At 39.0% G+C, this 21,444-nt stretch overlaps 2 protein-coding genes across 2 annotated transcripts; one reads left to right on the forward strand and one right to left on the reverse strand.

Annotated features, from left to right (window-relative positions):
• Positions 1 to 753: 753 nt before the first annotated feature.
• On the reverse strand, positions 754 to 11,401 carry LOC128374418 (epsin-2-like). Its single transcript, XM_053334681.1, has 12 exons — positions 11,314 to 11,401; positions 10,433 to 10,529; positions 9,658 to 9,804; positions 9,444 to 9,552; positions 8,630 to 8,785; positions 7,250 to 7,378; positions 6,902 to 7,022; positions 6,614 to 6,789; positions 4,247 to 5,585; positions 3,195 to 3,338; positions 2,587 to 2,742; positions 754 to 2,030 (listed from the first exon to the last, which is right to left on the reverse strand). Exons 4-12 carry the CDS (start codon positions 9,510 to 9,512, stop codon positions 1,528 to 1,530), a joined length of 2,793 nt encoding a protein of 930 aa, XP_053190656.1. The 5' UTR covers positions 9,513 to 9,552; positions 9,658 to 9,804; positions 10,433 to 10,529; positions 11,314 to 11,401; the 3' UTR covers positions 754 to 1,527.
• Positions 11,246 to 20,349, forward strand: necap1 (NECAP endocytosis associated 1). The gene is made up of 8 exons (XM_053334699.1): positions 11,246 to 11,429; positions 12,680 to 12,780; positions 13,754 to 13,858; positions 14,014 to 14,095; positions 15,099 to 15,207; positions 15,717 to 15,864; positions 16,173 to 16,266; positions 17,221 to 20,349. The coding sequence occupies exons 1-8, from the start codon at positions 11,293 to 11,295 to the stop codon at positions 17,273 to 17,275; spliced, it is 831 nt and encodes a 276-aa protein (XP_053190674.1). The 5' UTR covers positions 11,246 to 11,292; the 3' UTR covers positions 17,276 to 20,349.
• Positions 20,350 to 21,444: the final 1,095 nt, after the last annotated feature.

Here is a 21,444-nt window from a genome sequence, read left to right on the forward strand (position 1 = left end):
AAATTGCACTGTAATAATGAGTTAACCTGAACTTTGTTTTTGTTGGAGGCCTTTTTGCTGCATCAATAAATCATCAAGCAATAAATAGATCAATAAATAGTTACTCATGATTGTAACACTCTGATATACAGTATATTTCAAGGTTTATCTGTGATTACTTCCATTATTTACATCAGCACAATATATACTGTGTGCATACAGGTCACACACACACACACACATGCACTCACACACACACACACTCACTCACTCTATCTTGTACAAACACATGCTCACTCAATTGAAAACCTACAGTGACGTATTTCCCACATCAGTTCTGTCAGTGTTTTAAGGTCCAGTCACAGAATCATACAACAACAAAACAAACAGTGATGCTTTAATGTTTCCACACTGACACTCACACACTTAGGAGCTATTGGTTTCTTAGACTTGTGCATGAAAACAAAACAAAACAAAAAAAGACTGGCTGATCCATTATTGTGTCTCTCAATCACGAGGACAGAGAGGGAGGTTTAAACTGAGAAGCTGCTGGATGTAATTGAAATGATTATACAAGTGGTTTTTTGCATGTTTTAGCATGTTTTATGTTACTTCTGCCCATTTTCCAAAAGTATACCATAAATGCTTATATTGTTTCTCTTAATGTATCTTCTGGGCTACAAATGATTTCAGTCCAACAAGCCAAACATTTAGTTTTTGTCGTTAACTTCATTGCAAACTTCACTAATCTGAGCTTTCAGAGTGGGTGGCGCGTTGTGTTTTTTTTTTTGCTTATTGTTTGCCTTCCAAAATGAGCTTTCTTAACAGTATCTGCCTACAAACAAAGCCAGTATAGCAGCTGATGGTATTTTAACACTGACAAGAAAGGCATAAGATAGGATTTAGCTGCTGGATGTCTGGACGGATTATACAAGTGGTTTTGCAGGTTTTATGTTACTTCTGCCCATTTTCCAAAAGTATACCATAAATGCTTATATTGTTTTCTACTGTATCTTCTGGGCTACAATTGATTTCAGTCCAACAAAGCAAATATTAGTTTTTTGTCAGAATAACAAATCATTGAATGCTAACTTCATTACAAACTGCCTTCTTAGTGCATTTTAGGACACTTATCTAAGCAATCTGAGCTTTGAGAGTAGGTGGCACATTGTGTTTTGTGTTTTTGTGCTAGTAAAGCAACTGATGGTATTTTAACACCGGCAAGAAAGGCATAAGACAGAAATGAGTTCCCTCTCTGTAATGGATTACCTTTCTCAAGCAGGTTTTGCATTTTGGTTTTCGTAACATAACATAATTCAGTTATAATAAGGATAACTGAAACCACAAAGTTGCCCGGAAGATACTCAGCAAAGCGATGTGCAGTCTCGATGGGTATGCTTTGGAAAATGTTTGGCGATAAATACATGAAGTATACATGTTATACAAGGATAAACATGCAAAATCTTATGTGGTCCCTGTAACTTTATGTGCAAAATTTTGATTGAAACATTTGGACGTATTTCATTAAGGGTTTACACGGTCAAGTTGTCAGAACAGGAATGGATTATTGTTTTTGTTCACGGTCGCACCGCTGCTTGAGCGTAACTGTGGCTGCAAGGGGTCTCCAACCCCGGGTTGCAGAGTGGAACCTCCAAAGTGATGACCCCCACCAAAGAAATTGGGTTGGACCATTCCTGCCCCTGATACAAAGGGTTCAGACAGGCCCACTCCAACCCTGGTGGGGTTCATGTTAAATCCAATCTGTGAACTCTCTCCTACAGCAGCAGGTTGTACCATTCCCAGAGGAGCCATCTGAAGCATATTAAAGCCAGAATGAGACCCTCTACTGGAGAGGGGTGGCAGCTGAAACAGGGGAGTTTCACTGGAAGGATTGGCAGCTCCAAAAGTGGGAAATGCTGCACCGTAAGAGGGCGCAGGGATGGAACCAAAAGGACTGCCAGGTTGGACTGATGCTTCAAAGAGGGACACCCCTGCAACAGCCCCTGAAATGACCACAGGGTCTGACGCCATGCCCCTGACTTTAAAAGTGCCTGGGAAATCAGGAGGAGTACCAGGAGGATAGAGGGATGAGGGGGAAGGGAGGGATGGATATACAGTTTGAAGTATTCCAGCACAGAGAGAAAATGCACCAGAGCAGAGAGAGGGGTGAAAAGAGTTATACATCTGCTGGTTAATATATATGAGTCTCTATACAGGCTAAATTCAGTAGTTCACCAGTGCTCACACACACACACACACACATACACACATACATAACAACATCTATACACTACAGCGAGACCACGGAGGGAGGGTTGGTTCAGTAAAACACAGAATCACAATAAGCTTTTTCATACAAACCTATTGATAGATTTTTATTTGTCAGTCACACTGTCTCTCTTCACTCTCTGTCCCTTTCTCTCTGGACCAAAGACTTCAGCAAAACAATCATGGAGTGACCGATTTTTAGTATCTCTGATTTGCCAGTCTTTGAAGTTGATCATGCGTCCATTTCAATCAAGCGCACTCAATAATCCCACATGTCAAAAATTGTGTTTTTTTTTTAAACCAAGGTTGAAGCATTTTGTCCTGTCTATCGCTCCTTACCGATGGCTTGTGTCTGGGCGGCGAGTGTGTTGAACGGGGGTTGCTGTTTGGGGTTAGAAGAAAACAGATTGTCCAAGTCAACCAGCGACGCCCCCGCCGAGCCCAGAAATGAAGCAGTCTTTCTATGCGTGTCCTCTTCTCGTGTTGTTCGCTTTCCTGCAATAAAATAAAGGTCCAAATCTACTCTAAAAGGTGTTTTCTTTAGGAGAGAAGTCAGGGAGGAAGAGAGAGCAAAGCGGAAGAGAAGGTTAGTTGATTAAGATTGTTAGCTGACTGCGGAGCGATGGGAAGATGGAGGTGAAATGGAGAAAATGGAAGAAAACAGTCACATGTTCTAATACCCTTTAAATGTATACAAGAAAAGAGTATAGTTTTTACATAAATGCGCTTAAACACACAAGCAGGCACACAAACAGCTTAGTGTTTAGAGTCATTATTGATTAAAAACAATGATTAAAAACAAACACAAATTTGAGAAGCCGTGAGAATAGATTGAGATGATTGAGTTGATACTGCTGTATATAAAGTGGACATTGATGATTGATATTATACTCTTAAAAAAAATGGATGAATCACACAGAAATAAGTATTCAGGCAAACGTATCTACCTGTGCCATTGCTAGATGCGCTGCTCGGTGCACCCCACGGATCATTGGCTTTAGATGCTCCGTCTCCAAAGGGGTCACTTGTAGGGGAGTCTGCGGGTGGAGCAGGTGAACCCCATGCATCATCTGCACTGGCTGGAGCTGCAGCTAAAAAGGCAAAAAGAAAAGGCTCAAATAGGACATAGTACTAGTACAAAGATCTAAAGGTTTCGTTTTTTGTGATAAAATATTCTAAAACACAAGATTCACTTATTAGACTTTTCTGTAGCCTTAGCACTTGTGTCACATGGCTTCAGTCAGTGATCAGAACTTGGCCAAGTGTCATAACATGATGTGTGAAGAAACTTAGGTCATGTCACTGCGGCAATGGCTGGCTATATAAATGCACCAATTTACCATTTTACTTGATTATAACTGATCAGATATAATGGGGAGATCATAGGCGCTGTCTATGTTGAAAAATGGTCTCTTTGAAAAATGATGGATGTGCAAGGCCCCCTTGATCTTCTTCTGAGTGTCCACTAGGGCTGGGTATCATTTAAAGAAATTACGATACCAGTACCAATCCAAGTACTCCTTAAAGTGATACTGATACCAATAGAGTACTCCATTCGATACCCATCATGTGAATAGAAGCATGAAATTGTATAAAACGCCACCACTCCTCCACATCTAAAGATATTTACCCCAATGCATTGTGAAAGTGTTCAAATTATTAATATCTAATAAATACAAAATGCTTGAGTTGATTAGTTAAAAAGAATCGACTGCAGGTATCGTTTGACGGGAGACGTTTGGTATCGATTCATTTTGGTCAATACCTTAAAAGGTATTGAGTACCACTACCCAGCCCTACTGTCCACTGACTCCAGGCTTTTAGGTTGATGTTATTTTGTATTTCACACTGGGTCCTTGCTAGTTACAGGTTCCATTCACTGGAGAGGGACATGGGACACAGTTGTAAGGACTAGAAGAAGCTATTAAGTGATCACAGACATATGTTCCCAAATTTCAAGAATGAATATTGATGCTCGAGCATTGTTATTAAATCTTACCTGGAGCTCCCCATGGGTCATTGTCCAGTTTGGACGTGTCCCCAAATGGATCCGAATTATCAAGCAGAGAGGAAGCGCTTTTCCCATCTCCCCAGGGATCTCCTTCCTTTTCTTTCACCTGTGGAGGGGATGATGACCCCCAAGGATCTGACCCAGTGGGGGGTGGAGAGGTGGCAGGGGCTCCCCACGCATCAGCACTGCCTGCTGTTGGGCTCACCAGAGGGGCATTGAAGGGATCTGGGACTTCATCTTTTGGTGGGCTGGAGGGTGTTGCGAATGGGTCCTCCTTAGGGGGTGTTGTTGGTGAGGTGAAGGGGTCATCTTTTACAGGTTTGGATGGCGCTGAGAAAGGATCTTCTTTAGGTGGTGTTGTTGCTGCGACTAAGGGTTCATCTTCAGTAAATATGGATGGTGCCGAAAAAGGATCCTCTTTGGGTGGCGATGTGGGAGCAGCAAAGGGGTCGTCTTTAGACAGTTTGGATGGTGCCGAAAAAGGATCCTCTTTAGGTGGCGTTGTGGGAGCAGCAAAGGGGTCATCTTGAGCAGGTGTCGGTGCTGCAAATGGGTCTTCTTTCGGGGGTGTTGATGCAGGTGCAGTAAAGGGATCATCTTTTGGGGTGTTGAAAGGGTCATCTTTTGGGGTGTTAAATGGGTCATCTTTTGGGGTATTAAATGGGTCATCTTTTGGGGCGTTGAAAGGATCATCTTTTGGGGTGTTAAATGGGTCTTCTTTTGGGGGTGTTGATGCAGGTGCACTAAAGGGATCATCTTTTGGGGCGTTAAATGGATCATCTTTTGGGGCGTTAAATGGATCATCTTTTGGGGTATTAAAGGGATCGTCTTTTGGTGCATTAAATGGATCATTGTTAGATGAACTGAAGGGATCTGGTTTATCTTTTGGAGCAGCAAATGGATCCTCCTTGTCTTTAGGTGCATTGAAGGGGTCCGAAGTATCTTTCGGTGCACTGAAGGGATCTGAATCATTTTTCACCACAAATGGGTCAGGCCCATCTTTTGGTGCTGCGAAAGGATCTTCTCCATTCTTTGGTGCTGCGAATGGATCTTCTTTGGTTTTTGGAGCTGCAAATGTATCTTCATCAGTTTTGGTTGGAGCCCCCCATGGATCACTGCTGGCTGCTGTGTCAGTTGTGGCAGGTCTTGCGGGTGTGCCCCATGGATCAGTGGCCTCTTTTGGTTCTTTGGGGGCTCCCCATGGGTCTGGTTCCACATCCTCCTCCTTTTCGTTGTCCTCTGCTTTATCGCCTCCCCATGCTTCTACTTTATCCCCAGTGGATTTGCCTGCATCTTCCCATTGCAGCTCATCTTCACTCATTTTGGCCTAGAATATGACAAATGCAAAATGAATGAAACTAACACAATGAATACTTTCTTTAATCTGACATTTCTGATCACTACGTCACTTATTTGGTACTCATGATAAACCCCACATCTGCCTGGCACCTCCAGTTTTTATACCTACAGTAGGAGTCAGTTTGCCAAGACTGCTACTTTCACCTGCCACCTGACTAAAAATGCATCAGACCCCTTTATCTAGCTTTGCAGGTGGTGAGCCCAGATGGCCTATATTCTAATTCCCACCAATTTGATTTCAATTTCTGCTCAATCTACTCTAACCGGGTGATTATACTGTATTTCTAACCATGACTGATTTTTTTTCTGCCACTGCAACAGCCATATTTCCCCACCACAGATACTTGTCATTTCTGAACATGTTAACGTCTGGATTAGAAAAGCCAGCATATACAAAGCTTACTTTGTAATAAAGGCCAGAGTTAGAAAAGTAAACTGAAACAAAAAACTTTCCTCAGGATGGTCAAAATACAAGACCTTTAATAGGAGAAGCAGTTTCTAGTCCTTATTCTAGTCCCTTTTTAAAGTTTCTTTGATATTATGGAAAATGTTCTATTGTTTGACTTTACCATTAATTGTATTCCTTGGTTAATAATCTGCTCTTATCCACAGCAGTATATAAAATAAATGAGGAGGCAGTGTTCTCACATACAGTCTCTGTTTTCAGTGAACTTGCCACTTCTTATTTACCCATGCGTCTGTACTACTACTACTACTAATACAAAAAATAGATGGGCTTCCTCAGATTAACATAACATTTAAAGATTGGCTTCCCTGATAACATTCTTGAAGCAGAACAATGGAGTGGCAATGGCTCAATAGAAGAATATACAGGGCTAACTGAATACAATAGCCCTGCATAAAATATTTAGAGGAAGTTCAATTGTATTTAGACTGACTCTGACTATGGTTAGATTTGAGGCCGTGCTTTGTGGTGTTGCATTGGTATAGTATTGATGCTAATGTGCCCTCTCGTTGTACTTGCTATATGCTTACCCTCCTCTCTGCATCTTTCTTCTCAGCTTCCTGTTTAAGCCGCTCCTCTTTGCGGGCATTGAAAGAAGCAGCCAAGTCTGCAACTGAGGGTATGTTGTCTAAGCAGGGAAGGCCTGAGGCTCCGGCAACGAAGACCGGCTTGTAGTTGGGATCCTTGACAGCGTCCGTTGATGAGGCTTGTGTGAAGGGATGAAAAAGACATTTAATGAGATTTGTGTCAGAGAGAAAAAGAGACATTGTTCAAAACTGTTAAAACAACGGAAGCAGACATAGGAAAGAAGTACTCACCAGCAGCACCTTTTGATGTCTTCTCTCTGGTCTTGAAAGCAAAGTCTCTTTCTTCCTTTAGTTTGTCATCATCCTCCATGAGAACAAGGACAACCTTGGCTTTCTCCCTAACATTTCCACCCTGCCACAGATATGCTCACATTAGCCTTTGATTTGGTTGTGAAGATTAAAACATATCTAAACCCAAAAAATATCTATTTAAAACTGAAATAAAGATCACATGGTTCAGGTTTTTACAAACCCAGACTTAACTAAGGTTTCTATTACAGCAGTTACAAGAAAAGGGACTCTATAATCAGTGGATATTAAAAATGTGATGCTCTGTACTTTATAAGAAGTAGGTATCACCTGGTCTTTTCCATCCTTCTCTATAAAGCGGTACTCTGTGAGAGCTTTGACGATGTAGACGTTGTCTTTCATTTTCAGAAGAACGCGGTCGTCGCCAGTCTTCAACAGGTACTCCAGCAGTGTCAGGGACTAGAATGGAAAAACCAAGGCCATAAACAAATGTATGTAAAAGAAACCAAAGTAAAATTTTAATCCATGTGGTATTCATAACAACTAATACCACCAAGAGCTTTTTTTATATATATTTATATATAACTAGGGGATTCATAGGAGAAAACAATGGATGGAATACAACTAAATCTCTGCCTAAAGTGCAAAGCCTTCAAATCATACACAAAGCCAGTGTAACTGATGCACCAATACAAAGCCACATGGCCGGCAAAGTTACCTTTTTGTGTTACTGATACTAGTGACTACTGACTAGCAAATATGGAGTGCAATTTACAACTCCACTGAAGGCCAGATAAGTAAATCCTGTCATGTGATGGAGCAGAGAGTGCTTTCGTTAGAGCTTTAACTGATACAAATAGCTGCTCAACTGGTACATTTTAATCTTTGTTTATCTCTGGGTGGGTATGGTCAATCTAATGCAGGTTTTGTTAAAACACTATATTCTATATCAAATTCAATAAAACAGATTCTGATGTTGATTAAAGGACTAGACTGATATAGCAGGCTGACACTACAGTCTTATTACATACCGGACATTGTTATATTTATCTATTTATCTCAGCTTTTACCCATAATTGGTCACCATATGGCTCCTAAGCCTATAAGACTTAATTAATCTGGGACTGAGTGCTGAAATTTGGTGTCCCATTTCTCACTTTTGTAGGGACTTACTTAAACCTGAGACAGCCATGAGGGCGTCTGAAATCTCGGATGACATTGCTGTCTTTCAGAGGTTGTAGCTGGCTCTGTTTTAAGGAGTGAAGATCCTGGTATATGAAACTAGATGTCCTATGGCATCCATTAGTGCCAGCCAACCAAGCTAACTTTAGATTCCCAGGTTGCAGGTGATGTATACCACTTCTATGTTGCATTTAGTGTTGACCTGCTATCTCCCCCTAAATATCCCCTGTCCCCCCCTATGGGTCTATGGCAGGTTTCTAAGGGTTAAGGATACTAAGGGTCAGCATGAAAATATTGGTAGCTGACAAAAGGGTTCTGTTATTTACAGATATTTATTTTCTGTCTTTATTCCTTTAAGACCACCATCACCTAAGCAATCAGTCTAGGTTATTTATTGTGTATGATCAGAGGAATGTTAATGATTTTGGACACAGTCCTTGTTTTAAAAATGAGGCTGCAGCTGAATCTTTAAATGGCCTCAGCTACCACTAATGAATATTCATTATTCCTCCTCCTTCTGTCCCTCACCTTGTGGATGTGTCTCCAGTTCTTGTCGTCTTTTAGGCGTTTCCAGAGCATCGTCATGATCTCATTGCAGGCGACCACATTGTAAGTCAGGTCAGAGAGGTCAGCCATCTGAGAGCTGGATGGGCCCCATGGGTCATTAGATGTCGCCTCTCTCACCTGCAAAAGGAGCAAAGTCAGAGCGTATAACAAAGCTACAGCAGCTATAACATGGTGGCAGTCTGGAGATGCAGTTTGAAATGTTAGTATGTGCTGCACTGTAGCAAATCGTCCTTGCCATTATCTCCTTTCATCACGCTAATGATATTGATAATCAGTTCTAGCAGGATATTACAGATCATGTCTCATCAGATCAGCATTTCAGCAAGAAATTAGGAATCTATTATTATGTTGTAGAAACATGAACTTAATAGTTTTTCTTATGAACCTCTGTTAACCTCTTGAGAGTTAGAGTTAAGATAAAAAGGTTTATAAAGATGCCACATATGTGATGTTCAGTAAGAAGATGTATAAAGTATTGCTTAATATATTTATAAATCATGTAATTTCACGTACCATTATTTAAAAAAATTACTTCTTGGGGACATCCCGGTGTTGTAGGGGTTTAAGATGTCCAACAATGTTTAACATCGCTGTCTAAGTCTAATAAAAACTACACTAATAAGCTACACTAAAATGTATAAATTGACATCATGGCTTGATTTTAAAGATTGCAGTGAGAAAATATTTTATTTTCTGCTGACGGGAAATGAAACAGGAATATTGGGAACATTAGGGTTGACATTTATACTCACTGTTTTATTTCAGTGTCCCTTACCTTGACCTCAGCCTCAGAGTAGTTCTGGACCAGGTTCTTCAGTTGTCTGCGAAGCATCGAGGTCGACATGGTGTCTAGTGGGTGGGGTGAGGAATCAAACCTCCAGGATCTGATGCAGAAAGAAATCGTAAACAATCCTGCACTCTTACTAAGTTAGCACAAACATTTAAACCACACATATACACACAAAAGCACAACACAAACACATACATACCTTTAAAATAGGTACACCTGTCAAAGTCTAATATTTTGTGTAGGTTGAGTGCAGTTACTGGCTCAGTGAGCATTCATCCTGCTGGTCTCTCTCTTTCCCCCTGACTGCATCGGCTTGTCTCAGGATGTCAGAAACCAGAGCCTACACCTGCAGAGAGGAACCAAGTCATCACACACACACACACACACACACACACACACACACACACACACATACACAAAATGCTGAGGCAGGATTGGCACCGAGTGACTAACACCTATAATAAAAGCCTGCAGAGGTGCGCCACTAGAGGTATGCCCACACCTAATGAGAGTAGCAGCTTGTGTGTTTGAGTGTAGGTTTGTCATAATCACTGCGACAAACACAGATCCTCACCTTACTTACAATTAACATTAGCTCTACGGCTAGGTATGCTAACGCTAAAAAGCTAGCTGAAACTGAGCCTCCTCCTCCATGTGTTCAGCTGGAGGATGATCGGTTTAACCCAGGTGAGCTGTACAGTCTACCTGTTTGCAGGTGTGCATGTCTGTCATAAGTAAATATGCGTCGTGTTTTCAGGACCTCGGACAGCGACTGGAGACGAGCAGCAAGCTAGAGGCCGACCGTCGCTGTCATCCGAGCACGAAGGAGCTGATATATATCACACCATAACTGCCATCAGAAAGGTTGTATGTAACTAAAAACAGCAGCTGCAGTCAGTTAACAAACACTGCTACAGACGTCCGTAATTTCGTGTGTCAGAAATGCAGATTTACATTAAGAATAAAGCGCTAACCTCTTGTAGAAGATATCCAGGAATCTTCGAGGAGACGAAGCGACGCTGCGATTTCCGGTTCCGCAGTCTGCAGCTCCTGCGTGGCTCCGCCCCCTCACTGTTAGTTATATATAAAAACAAACAACAACAAACAACAACAACGAACACAAAGCACTTTCTATCAATTTAATGTAGCTTCAGTAGGTTCATTTTAATTTTAAAAATAGTTTGTGTGTAACAAATCTTTATATAGGCCATTTCCGCCAATGTGATGAAAAATAAAAGATTCTGTAAATCAAAATAATGAGAAACTTTCTCCAAATAATGACTTATTATCTTAATATAATGACGTTGTATCCCAAAATAATGACTTAGTAACGCAAAATAGATATGAGATACTAATAAGTCATACGATTAAGTCAGTATTATGAGATAGTTTCATTATTTTAAGAGACTAATTAATCATTTTGAGATACTGTCATTATTTTGAAAGTGTCTCATTATTTTGAGATACTAATGTATTCTTTTGAGAGACTGAATCATTATTTTGAGATAGGCCTACTAAGTCATTCTTTTGAGATACTAATTTATTATTTTGATAAGTTACTAGTTTGAGATACTATTATTTTGAGATAGTTTATCATTACATTGACACACTTACAGCATCTTTCTTTTTCATCAAATGGGCTTCGATATCTTTAATATAGAATAAGGCGTTATTTTTTTACCGTAACCGTTATAAAATGTCAGTTGCTTTTAGTTACTATAGTAACGGAACATATATCTACGTTAACTCCGTCTCACACTCACTCACTCACTCACACACACACACACACACACACACACACACGCTTCAGAGAGGGGAGAGAGAAGCTGAATAAATGACTCACAACAACTCCCACCTCAATAACAGTAGAATCAAGATGGCGGCTGAGGGCGAGTACGAGTCGATCCTGTGCGTTAAACCCGACGTCAACGTCTATAGAATCCCGCCGAGAGCTTCAAACCGCGCATACAGGTACAGAAAATAACGGTTAACGGAAAAAAGCAGACGGCTTTAACGGTCATGCCTGGTCGACGGTTAATATGCGTGTGTGTTTTTATATTGGGGGCATCTCACTTTCAACTGCTCGCTGTCTGTATTAAACGCTTCCAAAGCACGATGAGGAGCTTAGGATATTAATAAAATATTATAGAAAGACAGGAGATAAAAATAATATGTCTCCTTTGTTGTAAAGTTGTGAAGCTGTGGGTCGTTTTTGTTTGAGCTGTCAGCGGTGACGGGGCTGTTTGTCATCATCAGACCGCCGGGTCGATATCGGGCAGTCTGCCAGGACATGGAGCTGCTCTTTATCACAGGAAAACTATCTATTTAAGTAGTAATGGAGGTCCTCTTTATCACAGGAAAACTATCTATTTGACTAGTAATAATATGGAGCTCCTCTTTATCACAGAAAAACTATCTATTTGACTAGTAATAATGGAGCTCCTCTTTATCACAGAAAAACCTGGAAAAAATCTATTTGAGTAGTAATGTTAAAAGTTTTCTAGTATGTCTAGATAATATTTTTTTCCAACTTTATTAAATATGTAGTAGTCTATGTATTGTAAAAAAAAAATGTGTGTAAATCAACCAAAAATGATAGCTAGGGGACAAAATCCACAAGCCACCTGTTCAAAAATGTATTTAAAAGTGGATCTGAAGCTAATATGAAGCTTCAGCCTACAAAATGAGTCAAATCAAGTCTTCTGTGTTTCAACATTATAGTGTTTTTGTGCCAAAGTCCCTCTCTTTGTTACCCTAGTTCCACTACAGCTCAACAGAGAAACACAAAGAGGGAATTTGATGCTAAAAAGACTGTAAATGTGTCAGATATCACTTGATATGACTAACTCAGACTGAAGCTGAATAGAAGCTGATCATCTACTTTTAAATTACTGTGTGGACACACTGTAGATTTTTGTCCTCCATCACTTAGTGAAAGCACATTTGAAGGAGATCAACAATGAAAATAATCATTAGTTGCAGCTTTACTGGTGATCACTCACATCTATAGTAAGACTACCTGTGATGTGATATCACAAGTAGACATTCACCTTATTTTAAAGGGTCACAAGCCAAAAAGGTAGAGAACCACTGGGGGCAAAGTTCATTTAGGTGGTTATTAATATTTTCCTGAAAGTGTAACAGTTTTATTTATGACTGAAAGACATACAGGTAAAACTGATATGAGTAAATATTTGATGTAACTTCATATTTGCCTGCAGGGCAGCTGACTGGAAGCTGGATAGTCCAGACTGGTCGGGTCGATTGAGGATCACCACTAAGGGCAAAGTGGCATACATCAAGCTGGAAGATAAAGTCACAGGTATGACTTTACTGTTAATTGTACCTTAACCTTCTGAGACCTGAGCTTGTGTTTAATCTCTCACAGACAATTGGAATTAGTAGGACCTGATAAGTACAAAAATAAACATTGTCTTTGAAGAGGAAGTAGATTTTGAAGAAGATAATATCCTCATATGGGGACAATGGGTTTATTTTACTGTATAACACAATTAATTCCCCAGTGTAAAAAACTATCTAGTACCACACCATAGTACTTCCGGATTAGCAATGTCATAGCTTGTTGCTGTTGCTAAAATTAGTCAAATTTGTATCAAACTGCAAACATTATTAATCATAAATAAACATGGTACCTGCTCCACTTTTGTCAGCTGTTGATTGACTCATCCAAGATGCCTTCCATCTCATTTTTACAGATTTTTACACTGTATTGTGCATTTGCTGCCACTAGGTGGCACAAACGAGGTGTACCAACGAGGACAACAGGTCAAAGTTAAGCTGAATGAAGTATACGTTCCAGCAAACTCGAAATGTAATGTCCCAATATGAGCACACAGGGTTGCAGGAGGTTAAAGTCATGCTTGGTTATACTTTCTAAAATGAACACTGACTTAACTATCTTGATGTAATGTGAAAAAGTGCGACCAATGCTGACATTTCCATTGAGAATTAACACCCATATCTACATCTCTATGCTGCCTTTAGCCTCTTTCATCCATTTAAAAAAATAATAATAAAAAATTTTACAGTGCAAACTAAATTGACAGGTGAATATAAAAAGCAAAGGACACCTGTTCCATGCTCACAAGCTCATGAAAGCCAACACTGCCTCACATGCCCTCTATAAAACAGCAGAACCCCTGTCTTAGCCCTGTGATAGAGCGGAGACCCCCTAATTGGCTCCAGCTCCGCTTTAATAATATATAAGCAGTGTGGAAAATGGAAGAATGAGGCATTTGTATTTATCTGTTGTAATACTCTCTCCCATCCTGCAGGGGAGCTGTTTGCCCAGGCACCGGTTAAGGAGTATCCTGGTGTTACAGTGGAAACGGTCAGCGACTCCAGCCGATACTTTGTTCTGCGGATACAAGATGACAACGGTGAGGATGTCAATAATTCTAAGATGACTACAAATCATTACTTACTTTTGATTCACACAACTCCAAACCATTATATCCCATTCCTTTCTAAAGCTGATGCAAGTCCATTATGTTTAAGTCCCTTTTAACTAGTTTCTATCATCTCCTGTTCTCAGGTCGTAGTGCTTTCATTGGAGTTGGCTTCGGGGACCGAGGGGACTCCTTTGATTTCAACGTGGCTTTGCAGGACCATTTCAAGTAAGCTGTGAACGAGTGGTTTAAATTTGATTTTTTTCTTATTATTGTCAACAAATCTCATGAGCAGAGTCAAACCAAGATCAAACCAAGAATGAATTGATCCTTCCTTTTAGGTATCATGTGTGTATCCAGAGACTGATCTATCTTATAATGCTGTATCGTAAATACTGGGTCACATGTTCCTTCACCACAAAGACTATGGTCACACTAGTTTGTTGCTTCATATCACAGCCTCTTGACTTTGTACTCTATTCTTCATTGCTAAAAAAAAACTCCAGTACAAAGCCAAGAAGTTGTGATATGTAGCACGATAAGGTGGCAAAGCTCTGTAAACTGAACCACATTCCCGCACATGCTCAGTGGCATCTGCCATACACAGAAATACCCTCTGGAGAATGAAAACAGGGTCGGTGTTATTAGTCTTTGGAGCCAGTTCTTGACAAGCCAATGTGACTATAATCTTTGTGATGAAGGATCATGTCACCAAGTGTGGCAGTGTGGCTCACTGACAAGCCTTAAATAGTTCTCAGACAACAATGTCCACAAGGTCTAGATCACAAATAAATAAAGGCTTTGGATGCACACACTGTATTTGTGAGTAAGATCAGTTAATCATTGGTTTGGCTCTGCACATCAGATTTGTTGACAATAAGACAAAATAGAAAATTACCAGCCTTATCCTTTTAAATGAATGTACCGTAATAGCAGAATAATTGTTTATTGTAAAAATCTATTTCATCAAATACATGCTACCTTTAGTCTCCCCTTCAGTGTATCAGATATAACATGTATTGCACTTTCTTTCTGCTGTCCTGTATCTGTAGCCATCTGCAGCCTTTGCAGTTCATACCAAAACAAGATGGGTATAGGCCCAGGACTGCAGTTTTCCTCAAAACTGCTAAGATGCATTGTTTATTTCTCTATCAGTGCTGACAGTGTGTGTGTGTGTGTGTGTGTGTGTGTGTGTGTGTGTGTGTGTGTGTGCCTCCCTGCCTCCCTGCAGATGGGTGAAACAGGAGGATGAACTCAGTAAAACCGCTCATCTGGGGGATTCAGGACCAAAACTGGACTTAGGCTTTAAAGAGGGACAAACCATCACACTCAATATAGGGGTAAGAACCAGCATGTTAAAGGAGTTTTTCAAGTCTCACTTAAAACAACAATGAAAGTTTGTTGGTGGATTTTGTCCCCCGTCACTTCCGTTGTAAGTGCATTATGAAGGGATCTTCTAATGGTCAGTATGAACAGGAGGAATGATTACAGCAAGAAAAACAGGTTGCATTGTTTATTTGGGCTCCTTAATGTTACTGTAAGAAAGACCAAAATGTAAAGCTTTTATTACATTTTGTAGTGTAAAATCTATAAAAACGTACAAATGGAGCTCAAGTGTAACTGTAGCTCCAAAGCAATCAAAGTTTAATTTAAATTTCTGTTGCCAGTTTTTCTGAACTCACCCCAGAAAGCAAAAATGTCATCACATGGCTTTTGTCAGTGCAACAAAGAAGATGTGTCCTCTATCTACCAATAAAGCCTGAGATTAAGTTAAATACCTCATGAAGAATGTGATATTTATTAAAAACTGTATCATGAATATCTGAAGTGTTTTTTTCTTTATCTTCAGCAAGGTAAAAAGAGGGATAAACCTCGCCCACAAGGCACAGGTGGACTTGGACTCCTTCCTCCACCACCAGGAGGCAAGATAGCTCCTCCTCCTTCATCAAGCCCATCCAATCACAACATAGTCCCCCAGACAGGAGGAACAGCAACAGGTGAATAGGGCTCAAATGTTTCCTACATTGAAATCACAATATCAGAATTTAATTTGGGAATTTATTTGGGAAAATTAAGCATCTTTAGTCAGTGGCACAGGAGTAAAAATCTCTCCCTATATAGCTTATTCTACCAGAGTGACCTATTTTCTTAATTATAATGTTAATTGTTGGTAATTTATCGACTCGTGTGTCTTTTCAGCTTCAGGCTACAAAAAAAAAGTGAAATATGTGTCAGTCTGTAAGTGATTTTTAATGAGCTCTGTATTTTTTTTTTTCTTCTTTCTCCTCCTCTGTCGTTCTTCCAGCCTGCCTGTTGGAGCTGGACAGTAGTAACTCGAACACAGTGGTTCAGTCAAACCCTAGTTTAGATCTTTGGGGAGACTTCTCTGCTCCTGCAAGGTACACCTCTATTCTCTAGTGTTTAAATTAAGTGCATAATTTATACAATACATGGCCCAAAGTATGTGGACATGCTTGCATCACTTCCTTAAATGATCTCATTCCAAAAGCATGGGCATTAATCTGCTGATATAACGGCCTCCACTCTTCTGGGAAGACCTTACACAAGAATTTGGAAGCTTACTGCTGGGATTTTATCACATTCAGTTGCATCAGCATTAGTGAAGTGCCATGCTGATGCTGGGAAATGATGCCTGGCTTCAGTTTATCCCAAAAGGGTTGTTTAGGCTGGAGGTCAGGGCTTTGTGCAGGCCAATGAGCTTCTTCCACACCAAATTTAGAAAACTTTTTTTATTGTGCTCATGTGCATTGTCATTGTGCAATAGTTCCCCAGATTTTGTATGCACACACACACACACACACACACACACTGACACACACACTGACACACCCACAAACACACACACACAGTATTTGGGTCATAAAGGGTGAACACAGCATTGATAATTATTGCATTTAAAACATTTTGCACTTAAAACTGTGTTTTTAGTTGTTTTATGCTGTCTCAGTTTATTTTTAAAATATTATTAATTTAACATTATATATTAGAAATATTTACATTATGCACATAGAAACAATTCAAACATTTAAATGATAACTTTTATGTTATATTATATTGTATTATATTACAAATAACATCATTAATCACTGTCAGTGCATCACGATTAAGTTGATTTTGGCTTTGAAAGAATCTGGCATTCAGCCAATTTATTATTGTATATTTCTTACTTTTCATTGCTACCAATCATTTCCAAAGCATAATACTGTGTTTTAATTGTTGACAATTCATTGACAGTAATGTTAAATGTATAAACACTGGAATTGTCTTTTTCATATTTAATCTAATGTCTGCAGATGAAAAAAGAAACTAACTATGTGCTTTTGTGTTTTCAGCTCTGTTCCACCTCCATCACGATCAGAGAACGCCACAAACTGGATCCAGTTTTGAGTCTGCAGTGGCGCTTACGTTGATTTGTGATTCCCATCTCACCCGCATCGTTGTTCGTAGCTTCCTGTGCATCACACTGCGAGTAAATCCCACACACTTGATCCCAAAGCAGAGACGTGAACTCCCTCCCACAGAGCTGTAGAAACAATTCACGGCATCATTTCATTCAGAAAGAATCATAGTTCCTTTTTAAAAATGTTCTCGACAGGAAATGAAGCGTTAATCTCTTAAAGCCATTACATTGATATGAGCCATTTCCAGTAATATTTAAGGGCTATGTGTGATGTCCTGAGTAGCAGGTGCTCCTCGTTTATGTGTCTGCATCGCCTCCCCACTAGAGGGCTCAGAGCTCTATCTTCTCTCTGTAATGTTTCTGTCTCTCAAACGGCTCCCCCTGCAGGCTTTAGAGAGAGCTACACCTCAATGACGAATGCTTCATGGAGGCACCGTTGCTTTCTGTAACCTACTGTGAATAATGTGCAGAGGGTGACACAGCTCAGATTAAGTGAATTTATAAGACATAAAACAAAGAAGATCATTCTGCAAGTTTCTTTAGTGATCTACAATTGGCACTTAAATATTTTTTTTTCACATTCAGAAAATGACAATTTGTCTTTTTACACTAGAAGTACATCTAACTTATGAGAGTTATGAATTCTAAACAGTGCAATTTGAGATATATAAAGCCTTTTTACCTCTCTGGCAAGACTTTTTCAGTTTTGAGAAAAGTTAATCCTCTGTTATGACTTTAAGAGAGGATTAATTAACTTGCTTGTTCCCATCGGCACACTGTGAACTGTGGAGAATTACAGCTGGAGGAGGTTTGTCAAACTTTCTGTATTTAAAAGTTTGCTTACACAACAATAATATTGTGGAATTGAAAGGTTCAGTTTAGCTTTTCTATGCGGTATGAAAACTAAACTGTCAATATTTCCCATTTTCTCTGAACGCAGATGCAACCCTCTGCTGAAATCACCTCTATAAAACACGCACTGTCTACTGATTGCTGAAGGAGTTAGAGTTTATACAGTATTTGGTGTTTATAGAATCACTGAACTCACGTATACTGTACGGGATACTGAACTGCAGCATTAACATTCCTTTATGAGGTATTTGAACTATGAATTTATTTGTGTTTACAATGCAAATGCATATGTGTTTGTGTGCTTGTTATATTTTGTTGTGACATTGAAATTAATGTATTCATTTCCAAATCTGACATGTGTTGTGTACTAGCCGTTTGGGGCATTTTTAAGAATGAAATAAGCTCAGAATTAGATATTATATATTGCATATCTATCTGCTGACTTTGATGCAGCAGTAAATTAAAACACTACTGAAATATTTAAAGGGCGTCTTTATCCCAATCAAGTTTTTACCTCATTTGAAAACAACATTTCATCCCAAGTAACGTTTGGAAAGTTGAAATGAATAAATGAGGTGAATCAGAGCAGGAATGTAAAGCGTTCTGCTTTAACTGACTGGACTTTGTATTTAGAAAGTCCTATCTTGCCTTAAAAAGTGAACAATTAAATAGTGAGATTTGTTATTGATATCAGATCAGAGGGAGGCTCTAATGTGGGGTTTATCAGCAAGTTTATGGTAGAATAACTTTTTTTGCATTAAATCTAAACTAATGATGCTGCATCCCTTTGACTCCCCAGAAGCTCCCCGTCTGTTAAAATGAGTCTGATGTCAAAGAGAAAACAGACTTATGAGGTGACTTACCACTTTGTTCCGATGTGCCATTTACCACCAAAAATCAGTGGAGTCAAAATATTAACTGATTAATTAATCTCTTACAAAGTGGATAATTAACCTGCCTTTTTATGTTTTCTGAAATGATCATGTTTACCTGCACAGACTGCTCTGTGGTGATCTCATGGCCATCGGTACTAAATATGATGTATGACGTACGAACAGATGAACTGAATATGAGAAGTCCAGTTCCAGATGAAAAAGCTGTCTTAAATAATAGTTTGAGAACATTTGAGAGTTGTCAGCAGATCCTACAGTGGATAAAAGAAGATTTAGACAATTTGCGGAAAATATTTGTAACTTACTGGCATCGTATTACTTTCTGGGAAATCATGGGTCTTATTCACTGGATAAAGACTGGAAACGGGGGGAAACTGCTTGCCAGGGGTTTTACGAGCACTGCTGACATGCAGATCACAAATGGTCCTGTTTCACAAATGATTGTCACTTGCAAACTGCAGATACATTTGCAAATCCTGCAGTCCCTTTGCATGATCAAGCATGTACCACAGTTATAGTGTTCCTTTGGATTTCTATTTTTTGAATTAAATTAATGTGAGGAAAAAATGTGAGTAGGAATGGTATCATGTTGCAAGTCAAAGCTCGCATTTTCCAACAAGCACTTAATCTGTACAGAGGAAACAAAACCTGCCTTGTAGCATCTCTAGAGAGAACTAAGTAACACTAATTCAATCTAGTTTGTTTATATTTTCCAAAATGTCAAACTGTTCCTTTTAATGTATTATAATACTGAGTGTCCTAAAGCATTGAACCTATCTGATGCAATGATCCTTGTTCAGACTGTAAAATGAAATCCAAAATCCTCTTGGCAAAGCTTTTTACTGAGCTGTTAGAGATGACGCCCGTCTCTTGAGTGATGGTGGGAAAAACAATATCTAATGATTGTCTTACTTCATCTGATGAATGTCTTCATGGCAGCAAATGATATGTTATTAATGTGCTGAAAAGACTTTAGCTGATTGTTACTTTAGACCAGGTTTACAGGACTTTGACAAATGAATTGTTATAAACATTTCTTGACTGTGAACTCATTTGTTTGCATAGATTTTTAAAGGTGTACTGTGGTCAAATCACATGAACTGTATTTAATTGGCATTGAGATACAGAGGCTGATTGATATCTTGATGATATATGTTGGATATGTGTGTTGTGTTTACATTGCTTGTATTGCTGGCTAAACTATAAATATGTGTCCCATTTCTCACTCATTCCACCCTGGCTGTAAAATCACTGGACTAACACTTTTGATTTATGACCAATTTAATGAGAAAGAGGCAATAAATCCTTTCAAAGGACGTGATGATGTGTCGTTATTTTAATAATTAGAGCATAGTCACCAATTCAAACTATTTACACTGCAGTGGTTGAAATATTTATCTTTGTCTCGAGTTTAATATGCATTTATAAACCAGACGGTGGTGCCAAAGTTCAAGTTTAATTAACCAAAAATAACTTTATATCTACATCTCTTTAACCCTTAAATCACTGCAAAACCAGTTGGCTCTCATGTGACCTGGAAAATGAATAATTTAGAAAATATAGACTATAAAAAGGATTACAGCTAAAATAATAAAGTTTCCAGGTTACTTTTTTACACAATCCTTTGACACATGTCTCCCAAATAACACTATAAATAATTCTTAATCTGTATAAACCAAGATAATTATCCTAAAATACCAATTTATACCCTTTTAGTCATTAGTGTCACAACAGACTGGTCAACCTCATTCCACAATTTATTAAATTCATTTAAATTGAGTTGTTTTATTCCTTGAAATCACATATTTAATTCACATTTTCATGAAATAGATATGAAAAGAGGTTCTGATTTACAGATTTTAACCCTTAAATGTGCTGACTCTTCACAATATGCCTTCATAATTAGTGTCTTTTATCCAATTCAATTCAATTTCTCAAGTCATCTCAAGGCACTTCTCACACTGAGCAGGTCCAGACTGTACTTTCAGCCACATTTCTAGATATTTATCAAATGTCTGGACCACAAATCTATCTTTTAATCTCTCTACTTTTTCTGTCTGGGTGATTAATGAAGCTTTCAGAGAGAAGACACTACTATGTCACCTAAAAGAGGAGAACATAACAGCCATCAGCATTTCAATGAATGGTGATTTTTAAATAAATATGGGTCAAATTCAACCTGGAAATCCTTTTTACATATAAAAAATTTAAATATTTCCATTTGTGTGTTCTTTTGGGAGAAATCATAAAATATCCAGTTAAATATCAAGTTTTTGCGGCTCTTAAATGATCAGTAAGTCACAGTTAAGGTTCCCTGATGGGTAAATACATACAATCTCACTTTAACACCATTATTGGCTGAATGACCTGAATGATTACGCTGGGCATGGATGCTTCTGACGCTTGTTGCA

This window comes from Scomber japonicus, chromosome 15 (genome assembly GCF_027409825.1).
Source record: "Scomber japonicus isolate fScoJap1 chromosome 15, fScoJap1.pri, whole genome shotgun sequence".
Taxonomy (NCBI): Eukaryota; Metazoa; Chordata; class Actinopteri; order Scombriformes; family Scombridae; genus Scomber; species Scomber japonicus.